The sequence below is a fragment of the Sus scrofa genome, chromosome 14 (genome assembly GCF_000003025.6).
Source record: "Sus scrofa isolate TJ Tabasco breed Duroc chromosome 14, Sscrofa11.1, whole genome shotgun sequence".
Lineage (NCBI taxonomy): Eukaryota > Metazoa > Chordata > Mammalia > Artiodactyla > Suidae > Sus > Sus scrofa.
In genome coordinates this window covers 114,367,471-114,378,739 of record NC_010456.5, presented here as the reverse complement: position 1 = coordinate 114,378,739, position 11,269 = coordinate 114,367,471, and the positions used below count along the sequence as shown (strand labels likewise).

Below are 11,269 nucleotides of genomic sequence, written 5' to 3'. Positions count from 1 at the left end.
AGAGCAGCCAGCGTTTGGCTCTTGGTCGAGGGCCACCCGATGCCTGGCTAGCCGTCACCCCCTTGCTCTAGACTCTGGTGGCCGGCCCTCTGTCACTCGGCACTCCCACACCGCTACCGTTATTTTTATTCCCATTATAAACTCCCATCAGGCCCGTGGGGAGAGAACACCACCCTCACTTTCCAGAGGAGCAGGCAGAGATGTTAAAGGACTTACTGGCCTGAAATCACACAGTGAATCAGGCAAAGTTAATGGGATGGGGATCCCACGGGATCTCAACAGAACACGGATCTGTGAGGAACCGCACCCTCGGCACATGCAGGTTCCCAGGCTAGGGGTCGAATCAGAGCTGAATCGGAGCTGCAGCTGCCGGTCTACGCCACAGTCACAGCAACACCAAATCCGAGCCACATCTGCGACCTACACCACAGCTCATGGCAATGTCAGATCCTTAACCCACTGAGAGAGGCCAGGGGTCGAACCCACATCCTCATAGATACTGTCAGGTTCATTACCATGGAGCCACAACGGGCACTCCAAGGAAAGTTCTGCTTCAAACTCCCTAATAGGCCTGGGTGAGGCACTAGTTCTTTGTGGACCTCAATCTGCCCAGCCCTGGGGGGATGCTGAGGGACAAGGGTGAGATCATGCCTGAGAACTTCTCTGCAATGACAGCCAGGCTCAGAGTTAATTATGAGGAAAACCCAAGTCTCCCAGCCAGGGGCCAGGCTACCTCCCACCCGAAGTGCCAGACAAGACTAGAGGCTGGCCCCGAGGCAGGAAAAGGAGCGGAAACACGAATGTCACGGGACCCGCTGTGTCACGTCAAGCCGTTTCCCCAGACAGAGGAAGAGGGGTGCTCGGGGCTGCTAAGGGGCGAACACTCATCTACTTGGCCAAGCCAGGGAATTAGGGCTCCATCTGTCCCCCCCTCTCACCGGACTTCCTTCTGGCTGCCGTGCTTGATGATCATGTCGATGTAGACTGACCAGACATCGGTGCGCTTTGGGTAGGTGCTCAGTGTGTTCTCGAAAATGGCTTTGGCCCGCTCTGCATCTCCCAGCTGGAACTCAAGCTGGGCAAACTTGGCAATCACATCCACATCTGCAGGGAGAGGACAGCTCAGAAAGCGGACACATGCCCTCGTCGCAACACACTGTGCTACAGGGACAGAGTCAGACACCTGACTCCCTGCTCTTGGGTCCTAAGACCTCGGTGATGACAAGAGGGACGATGGAGTGGGTTCAGGGCCAAATACACAGATGGGCACTGATCTCTGACTCCCACAGCAGACACCCCACTCCCAGGAGGGGGAGGGGGAGCTGGGGCTGAGCCATGGGATAGGCAGAGGCAAGAGAATTAGTGCCAATGGCTTTCTGTTCCTCTGTCTTTGGAGTTTAGCTTTTGAAATGCGACACATGCTCTGCTCATAAGCGTATAATCAATAGAGACAGCAACATACCCTCCGCAAGACTTTCCTTTCCCACCTCTTGGATGAGAAGACCCCACCCCTCTGCCCAGATGTGGGAGAGCCCACTGTGCTCGGGAACTGGGCGGGCAGGCGGGCAGGGATGAGCACTCACGCTCTTTCTTAGGCAGGCACTCAAGGGCCCGCTGCATCACACGGTGACTGGCCCCAGCCTGGCCCCTCCGGAGGAGAAAAGCGCCGTATTTGATCCAGACAGCTTTCTCCTGCCTGAAACGCTTCAGCATCCGGTTGTAGAGCTCACCAGCCTCCTGTGGGAAAGACAAGGCAAGCTGAGGAGATAGTGATAGAGGGGGCAACGACAAATGGGGAGCTACGCTCACAAGGAGCTGGCCCTGGCCTCACAGGCTCCAATCACTACCCAGGCCCCATTCCAGGAATGAGGGGAGCAGGCAGGCGCACGGGGTCGGGGGAGCACATGATGGGGAGTGTCCCTCCTGATCCTGTGCCATGAGCAAGTCCTAGGACCAGCAGAGAACGTGAGCATGACAAGGGTGACAAGGAGAGATGGGAAGGGGCTATGTCACCTTCTGTCTGTGACACGCACTGGGGTCCACTGTCCCTTCACTTCCCTCATCTTGGCCCCACATCCCTAAAGCACAGGTGGGGAAATGACGTCTCCCATTTGAAAGATGAGCAAGCCTGGGGTGGGACTGGGTCCGGAGGCAGGGGTTCTCCCCCAAAACGTCCCCGCTGCCTCAGGGACATCCAGGGGCTTGTTTCTAAGCGGTTGGGGACCCTCTGGCAGCAGGCCGCCTGGCCCAGACGCCCACCTGGAATTTCTCCGACTTGGTGTAGATGTCGGCCAGATGGAGAAAGACCTTGAGAGGCTCGTTGTACTGCACGGCCCGCTCGAAGACCTTGGTCAGTGACTCCTGGGAGCCGTACATGTTCTCTAGGTTCAGCAGGGCCACCCACACGTTCAGCTTCTCCTGCTCCTCTCTGGAGGGAGAGCGGTCAGCACGTGAGCTCCAGCATCTCAGCCCAACGAGGCCCCCACGCCCACCTAGGGACTGGAAACCACCCCCCCCCCAGCTCCACGTCCCCACTGCAGCTCACACAAAGCGGGAACCCCAACCTCACAGCTGCAGGGCTCCCCTGGTTTCCGCCTCCATTCCTGGGAAGGAAGCCTATCAAATCTCAAAGTGACCTGAGGTCTGGGCTGGAAGGGACGAAGAAAATGACGCAAAGGAGCGCCATTCCTCTCCACTGGCCTTCAGGAAGCCCGCTCTACCCTCTGCCCTGCGTGGAAAGTGGCCACCAACAGGGTTTCCACCCAGGTACGTGGAGAGCTGCTTGCCCTCCTCTACGTGTGCTCCAGAAGGGGCACCTGGGGTGCGGGACTCGGGTAAATGTTACTCTTAGCCACCTCAGTGAAGAAGACCATAAAATATAAATGAGCCGACCTAGTTCACAGACTAACTATCTGAGAGAGTCCGCTAACCCATGAGGCCAGGTGGCAGCCACCCAAACTGTGGTTGGCCTGCCAAGGAGGAAGTGGCCCACAGGCGGCAGGGCCTGCAACCCGGGGAGACATCCCCCCACCCCCACCCAGGAAGACCCGGCCACACAGCAGGGGGCGAAGCCAGGACCTAAAGGAGATGGTCTTGAGCGCCCTCTCGGCCACAGCCCGGGCCTTCTCGATCTCCGTGGCCTGCAGGTGGAAGGCCATGTATTGCAGCCACAGGATGGAGCTGTTGGGGGAGCTCAGCACCAGTCGGTCAAAGTCATCTGCAGATTCCGGCTGTCGCCCGGGATCCATCAGTGCCTCCTCAAGGCGGGACAGCTCTTTCTCTGCCTTCTGCTTCTCCAGCTCCCTTTCCTTCTTGCTTTTCTTCTTCTGTTATGCAAGGCAGAACAACAAGTGAGCGATCTGTTCCTCGGACCTTGGGGAGGTCTGCAGTGGAAGCTGGGGGCCGACAGGGCAGTCCACAAGCTCCATAAATACTCCCTCCAGCCTGAGATGGGCCCACACCGCCGGAAGAGACACCCAGGCAAGGACAGAGCGCCAAGCGGCCCTGCCAAAAGGACAAAACCCTGGAAGACAATACAGCACCGTGGCTTGCTCTGGCTTCTCATCCTCCTCGCTGTCTGAGCTCTCTCCGTGAGGTGGCAAGGCCGGAGTCAGGGAGTCCAGCCCCACGTCCCAAGTGAAGCCAGAAGACAGCTGCAGCCGGGGCGCTTCTGCCAGCCTGGTCTGCTTCTCCTGGAGGATCACAGGTGCACGTGAGGAAAGCACTGGACACGGGCTGCCCCTGGTCTCCAGCTCCCTCCCTCCTGGAGGAGCAGGGACTCCCACGGTGCCCAGAGACCTCTCCTCTGCTCCCAGGGCCAGGCTAGGCCCCAGTCCACTGCGGAAACCTCATGGTAGTGACATAAAAGCTTTCTTTGTTAGTAAGTAAATCTAAGTAATAATTTTTGAACTAGATATGCATACACATATATACCCATGTGTATAAAACAACAGTAGAGCTAGGACAGAGGTATGAAAAATGACACCTAAAGTCTGGGAAGCCTTCCACACCCATCCTCAGGTCCAGGAGTGCTGTCCTCACTTCTCAGACCAGGACCCAGGCTCAGAAAGGCCAAGCTTCCTTTTCTCTGCCCATCCCACTAACTTAATTCGGCTCCATCCAATAACTTCAATTAGAATAGATTTTTAGGAGTTCCCGTCGTGGTGCAGTGGTTAACAAATCCGACTAGGAACCATGAGGTTGCGGGTTTGGTCCCTGCCCTTGCTCAGTGGGTTGACGATCCGGCGTTGCCATGAGCTGTGGTGTAGGTTGCAGACGGGGCTCGGATCCTGCATTGCTGTGGCTCTGGTGTGGGCCGGTGGCTACAGCTCTGATTCGACCCCTAGCCTGGGAACCTCCATATGTCGCGGGAGCGGCCCAAGAAATGGCCAAAAAAAGACCAAAAAAAAAAAAAAAAAAAAAGAATAGATTTTTACAGCTCACTCAATGGCTGAAGCAGGGCACTCTCCTCGGGAGCTGATGACCAACCAAGGAGAAGCTGCCCACCTTCTCCTATTTTACAGAAAAGGAAGAAGATGGTACTGAAGACAACCCAGCCCTCAGGCAGGAGACTGGAGTGCCCTCCCGGAGGGGCCTTTTCTCCCCGTTCAGCGCTGCCCTCACCTTGGGCCGCATGCCTGTCTCTTCCACCTCCTCTTCTCCTTCCCGGTAATACACTTCCACACCGCTGTCCTCCTCCTCGGACAGAGCAGCCTTCTTCTGCTTCTTGTTCACGCTTTCCTGGAGTGACGGGCAGGGAAAATGCTGAGCCTTGCTTCATGCGCAGGGCACTGCCCTCCCTCTGCCCCAGCCCGCAGCACCCCATGCCCCATATCACTCAGGCCACTCTTGGCCTAGAGGCTAGGCAGCTGCCCAGCAGCTTCTGAAAGGTTCTCCCTTTCCCGAGGGGAGGCCACCCTCCCCGAGGGCCGCACCTGTTCACTCGCAGACTCCGGGTGCGGCCGCTTGCCCGGCTTCTTTGCCCGTGGCCTCTGGGGCTCTTTCGTCTCCCTGCTGGGCAGCGGTGCCTCCTCCTGCTCCTTCCCACTACTCTTCTCTTTCCTTTTCTGTCTCTTTCTCTCCTCCGTCTCGCCTTCTCCTTTGTGCTCTCTCTCCTCTGCCTCTGTGTCCCTCCCCTCCTGCTTCAGATGTGGCAGCCTTGGGGAGGCCGAAAACACGTCCGGCTTTCCAGTGTCACCAGGGAGGAAGGACAGCTCCACCAGGTTCTCCCGGCGGTTCAGGCTATAACGACAGGGACGCAGGGAGAGGCGACAATGAGGACAACATAGAAAGCATGACGGGTACAGCGCACAGCCCACAGTTTTTGGGGCCGTGCCCCCACCTGCCTCGGAATCCAGCCAGTAAGCTTAGAAATGGTTTGCACACTGTATCAAGCTTCACAGAAAAATACCCAAGGCAGCTGTAATAGCCCATTCTCTGTCAACAACAGGTGCCTGTGCAGAGAAAAGTCTCCACATCTGCCTTTAGGAGCTGAGGCGGAAGGCTCCAAACAAACGGATTTCATTTATCTGAATAATGAATTCACCACTACCTAAGCCATTAGGTTTAAGGTTTACCTCTAAATCTCCTCCTGAGGGCTCCCAGAGAAAGGGCTGAGAGAGAGAGGGAGGGAAAGCGAAGGCACCTACCTTAGGACCTTGGCTGTGAGCAGCTTCCCTTCAGGGAGGTATTTGTCATAAAGAGCATTCCTGGTCGGGCTGTGCTGGGAGACATGCGAGTAGCGGGCCAAACCCGTAACCGAGGGGCCAAGGCTGACGAGAGAGAGAGAGACACACACGAAGGTTCCATGGTCATAAAAACTACAGAGTCCCAACCAAACCTGGTGCCTCCACTTTCCCAGAGACCCAAGTCGTGAGCAGGATTTACAGGTGACCTAAGTTCCTGGCATTCAACAAAATAGAGGGCTTTGTAAACTAGAAAAAGTATCTAGCATAATGAAGACATGACCAAAAGGTATTTTTCGCACCGTTATCAGAGCATCACAATGTAGAAATCATAACCTGCTAGAAAAGAAGAAAATGAGGGAGTTCCCGTCCTGGCTCAGTGGAAACAAATCCAACTAGGAACCATGAGGTTGTGGGTTCGATACCTGGCTTCGGTTAAGGATCCAGTGTTGCCGTGAGCTGTGGTGTAGGTCGCAGACGCAGCTCAGATCTGGCGTGGCTGTGGTGTAGGCCGGCAGCTGTAGCTCGGATTCGACCCCTAGCCTGGGAACCTCCATATGCTGCAGGTGTGGCCCTAAAAAGACAAAAGACAAAAGACCAAAAAAAGAAGAAGAAGAAAATGAGGAAATTACAGCAGGGAAGGCTGTAACATCTAGTGGTTGTGAACACTATGCGATCCCACGGAACATTTATAGACCATGGACACACAGTATACTCTGTCTAAAACACAAAACAAGAATAATTCAAAACCTTTTTGGGAGTTCCCGTCATGGCGCAGTGGTTAACGAATCTGACTAGGAACCACGAGGTTGTAGGTTCGATCCCTGGCCTTGCTCAGTGGGTTAAGGATCTGGAGTTGCTGTGAGCTGTGGTGTATGTTACAGACGCGGCTCGGATCCAGGATTGCTGTGGCTATGGCATAGGCCGGCGGCTACAGCTCTGACTAGACCCCTAGCCTGGAAACCTCCATACACCGTGGGAAACGGCCCTAGAAAAGGCAAAACGACAAAAAAAACAAAAACAAAAACAAAAAAAACACCCACCTTTTTGAAAGTATACAAAACTTAGAATAAAACACTGGTGGGAGAAAAGAAAATCATGGACATGGAGAACAGACTTATGGTTGCCAAGGGGGAGGGGGAGGGAGTGGGATGGATTGGTAATTTGGGGTTAATAAATGCAAACTATTGCCTTTGGAAGGATAAGCAATATACAGATCCTGCTGTCTAGCACTGGGAACTATATCTAGTCACTTATGATAGAGCAGGATAATGTGAGGAAAAAAAAATGTACCTATGTGTGACTGGGTCACCTTGTTGTACAATAGAAAACTGACAGAACACTGTAAATCAGCTATAAATGGAAAAAAATAAAAATCATTAAAAAATTTTAAAAATAAAGATATTGAGGAGTTCCAAAAAAAACCCAAAACACTGGTGGGAACTCAAACTCCTCTTCCTTCACTATTCCCCCCAGAGAGACTGAGGAGAGCAGTGGGCCAACCCAGGACAGACCCCAGGGCGACACTCAGGTCCCACCCAGTCCCCAGGCTCCACCTCACTCACCCCAAGAGCACACCGGATGGCTGGATGGACTTCACGTAGCCCCTCAGGAGCTGCCCTTCCTCAATGTCCTGGGTGGAGTTAATCTCGGGATCCACTATTTTGCTTTTCGTGTCCGGGTTTGTCCTAAAGGAATAAAAGGTTACACACATGAACCTCTAACCCTTTTCCCCACCCCACCCCCAGCTCATCTGTGATGATCACACTTGGCAAGAATATGACTCTGGACCCATCACTAGGACCTCAACTCCAGAGCCCAGTCCTCCCTGCCCCTGAGGTCCTGTTGGTGGGGGACGGCTTTAATGGCAATAGGGAGAGGCTGAGTAAGCCACAGGGAGGTCAAAGCTTATAAACATCCACTGCAGACCAGGACCCCGGGCTAATCCACGTCAAGGCACACTTGCCCCTTCTAGGGAACCCTGGAGGCTAAGTCCCCTCCCCTCACCAGGTATGGCACCCTTCGATACCACTCGATGTGTGAACCTCTCCCTGGGAGACAAGAACCTGAGCAGACAGGTTCTTCTACAATCTGAATGTCCTCAGCCTCTCTGGATAAAAATGGGGGCAAGGAGGGAGGCAAGCTGGGGGGCCCAAAGCTCTGTGTCAGATCCACGCGGCCTCTCCTTGGTCCTCTGGGGGGTTCACCCCCAATTCCTGTCCTGACAACACACCCACCTGGATGATCGCAGAGACAAAGTCAACACAGGGCCTGCATTGGACAGGACATAACACCTGGAATGAGAGCAAAAGAAAAGGCTGACGCCACACCTCCGGAGACGAGAGGGCCTTGGCTTCCTCTTCACGAGGCAGAGCAACTGGTGGGTGAGGGCGCTCTTCTTCATTCTGCTGACCACCTGCTCAGGGACTCGGGGCAAGTCCCCTCTCTGGGGCTCAGTTTACTAGTCCGTCAATAACACTACTTGCTCTTCTCATCCAAGAAGGGTGCTGGGAGGAGAAAACAAGAGAGACGCGCAAGCCCTCTGGAGGCACACAGAGCCATGCCGGGAGGACTGAGGAGGTGAGACCAGCCTGTGTCGGTGGACCTCGTGGAGAGACAGACTCATCACCGGAAACCATGGCAGGGGACAGCCTGGTACCCCTACAGGCTCATAGCAGCAGTTCAGAGGAGGCCCATCAGTGAGGCTAAGCATGGGAGGCTTCTGGGAGGGAGAGCAGGGTTTACTCTTAGGGTGGGTTTTCCAAACTCACTTCATTTAAAATGGCAAGTAGCAGCCCAGTTGCAAAGTATAGAATCTCATCAGTAGAAAGGATCTAGGCAACACCATAGACCAAATTCTCTCATGATAGGCGCCTGCCTTTTCTACCAGGGCAGGAAAGGACCTGGTGACACCATCTACCCTTAGGCAATTGACTTATCCACATTTGACAGATGAAAGAATTACAACTGAATGCTACTCATACAATTAACTATAATAAAATGTATTTTTAAAAAATATTTTGCTAAAAAAAAAAAAAAAATCACACCCGTATTTTGTAAGCCTCAAGAAATAAAGCAGAGGAGTTCCTGTTGTGGCCCAGCTGGTTAAGAACACGACTATTACCCATGAGGATGCAGGTTTGATCCCTGGCTTCGTTCAGTAGGTTAAAGGATCCTGCACTGCCACAAGCTGAGGTGTAGATCGCAGATGTGGCTCAGATCTGGTGTGGCTGTAGCTGTGGCAGAGGCCAGAAGCTGCAGCTCTGATTCAACCCCTAGCCTGGGAACTTCCATAAGCCACAGGTGTGGCCCTAACAAGCAAAAAAAAAAAAAAGAAGAAGAAGAAACAAATCAGAGATGATCCAGGATTTCTCTCTGACTCCTTCTTCTGCTCCTAGGCCCTGAGTATTTTTGTGCCATTTAGCTCTAACAAGTGGTTAAGAATTCAGGCAGGTGCTGGTGGCAGGGACACTTGAGATGGGAAAGATCGATCACTACTTTGCAACCTCTGTCTCCTGAGGACATCTGCTCCACTGCTGGATAACTTGGATTGTCAGGAAAGTCAGCATTATACCAAGCTGAAATATGCCTCTCCAATGCTAGTTTATTCAGGCTATAAGATGGTTTTAAAACTCTGAGGTAGGTTCATTTTTGTGAATTCAAAACAGTTCATAAATAAAGTATCCCAACTGCAAAAGGTTACTACTTTCCTACAGAGAACATGTACCTCTCAATTTTTTTTAAATTAAATGTATGAATGCTTCAATATTAAAATGACAAAGCAACTTGGCCAAGCAAAGTACAGAACAAACATAAACATCCAATAAACATGAAAAATGACCGTAAGAGAAATGTAAGTTAAAACGAGAGATCATTTTAGCCTATTCAATGACAAAGACTTAAAATTAAGAATATCCAATGTGGATAAGGGTGTAAGAAATGAACAGTCAGGAGTTCCCATTGTGGAGTAGTAGAAACGAATTCAACTAGGAACCATGAAGTTGCGGGTTTGATCCCTAGCCTCGCTCAGTGGGTTAAGGATCCAGCATTGCCATGAGCTATGGTGTAGCTCACAGACTCGGCCTATATTTGGTGTTGCTGTGGCTGTGGCATAGGCCAGCAGCTATAGCTCCGATTAGACCCCTAGCCTGGGAACCTCCATATGCCGTGAGAGTGGCCCTAAAAAGACAAAAGACAAAAAAAAAAAAAAGAAGTTCCTGTCGTGGCTCAGTGGCTAACAAATCCAACTAGGAACCATGAGTTTGCGGGTTCGATCCCTGGCCTCGCTCAGTGGGTTAAGGATCCGGCATTGCCATGAGCTGTGGTGTAGGTTGCAGAAGCAGCTCAGATACCGTTTGCTGCGGCTCTGGTGTAGGCCGGCAGCTATAGCTCCAATTAGACCCTAGCCTGGTAACCTCCATATGCCTTGGGTGCAGCCCTAGAAAAGACAAAAAAGACAAAAAAAAAAAAAAAAAAAAGAATAGTCATATTTATTGTTAATGGACATAAAAATTAGCACAGTTCTTTTGGAAGGCACTTTGGGAAAATGGAAAACATTGTTTGACCCATCAATTTTACTTCTTAGAATTTATTGCAGATATGCTTGCACTATATCCAAACATATGGTGCAAAGATGGAAACTTCAACATTACTGTCCATCAACAGAATTGTTTAAATAAACTGTGATTTTTAAAAAAAAACACATAATGGGGAGCTCCTGCGGTGATGCAATGGGATCAGCAGCATCTTGGGAGCCCTGGTATTCAGGTTTGATCCCTGGCTCAGCACAGGGGCAGAGAGGGTTTAAGGATACAGCTTTGCAGCAGCTGCAGTTTAGGTCACAACTGCAGCTTGGATCTGACACCTGCCCTGGGAGCTCCATATGGGGGGGCCAAAAATGGAAGAAAACAAAAAAAAAAATCAGCAACCAAAAAACCCACATGATGGAATACTAAAAAAGTATTCCATTGACTTCAACACACCAGCAAAGGAAAAGAAAATGTTCATGATAAACTGTTATGAGAAAAAAGCAAGTTTACAGCAAAGTATATAAAATGAAATTCTACTGTGAAGTAAGGGCAAATTATACCCATATATGTTAAAGTCTTGAAAGATAAAGATCAAAGTATATAATGGCAAAAAGTGGTAGAGAAAGGGAGGAGCAATAGCAATTTTCATTTTACATTTTATGCACTATTTTTTTCTGGTACAAAATCACATCTTTAATTAAAAACAAACAAAAAAGCTCCCGCCAATCCCACAGATAGCTAAAAAGAGGACGAGAAGCTGGCCTACCTGACAATCTTCTGTGGGGTAAAGTCCTCCAGGGGCGTCTCTGAGAAGGAGTCACTCACGTGAAATATATTGACTTTTCCGATCTTCCCGAAGGGGAAGGAGACCATCAGCCCCTCCTTGGGGGTCACCTTCACCACGCGGCCCATGGCCACTTCCCCTTTCTCCATCTTGTGAGGACCTGCAGGAGGAGAATGAACAAGATTCAGGGAAGAGGAAATGAGCCAAGAAATAAGCTGGGGGAGTTCCCGTCGTGGCTCAGTGGTTAACGAATCCAACTAGGAACCATGAGG

The 11,269-nt window shown here is 51.6% G+C and overlaps 1 protein-coding gene across 7 annotated transcripts in view; it reads right to left on the bottom strand.

The window, feature by feature from the left end:
- The window catches only part of PDCD11 (programmed cell death 11), a 54,420-nt gene that overhangs the window by 3,263 nt on the left and 39,888 nt on the right, over nt 1-11,269 (bottom strand). For all 7 annotated transcript variants that reach the window (XR_002338758.1, XR_002338760.1, XR_002338759.1 and 4 more), the window contains exons 25-35: nt 10,980-11,157; nt 7,922-7,978; nt 7,250-7,372; nt 5,649-5,771; nt 4,935-5,241; nt 4,624-4,740; nt 3,543-3,692; nt 3,079-3,326; nt 2,260-2,428; nt 1,584-1,737; nt 939-1,104 (exon numbers count right to left, since the gene is read on the bottom strand). Coding sequence is in view for 2 of the 7 variants with exons in the window: in XM_021073483.1 (XP_020929142.1) it covers nt 939-1,104; nt 1,584-1,737; nt 2,260-2,428; nt 3,079-3,326; nt 3,543-3,692; nt 4,624-4,740; nt 4,935-5,241; nt 5,649-5,771; nt 7,250-7,372; nt 7,922-7,978; nt 10,980-11,157 (1,792 nt within the window). In the remaining 5 variants the exon portion in view is untranslated. The remainder of the gene's footprint in view (nt 1-938; nt 1,105-1,583; nt 1,738-2,259; nt 2,429-3,078; nt 3,327-3,542; nt 3,693-4,623; nt 4,741-4,934; nt 5,242-5,648; nt 5,772-7,249; nt 7,373-7,921; nt 7,979-10,979; nt 11,158-11,269) is intronic.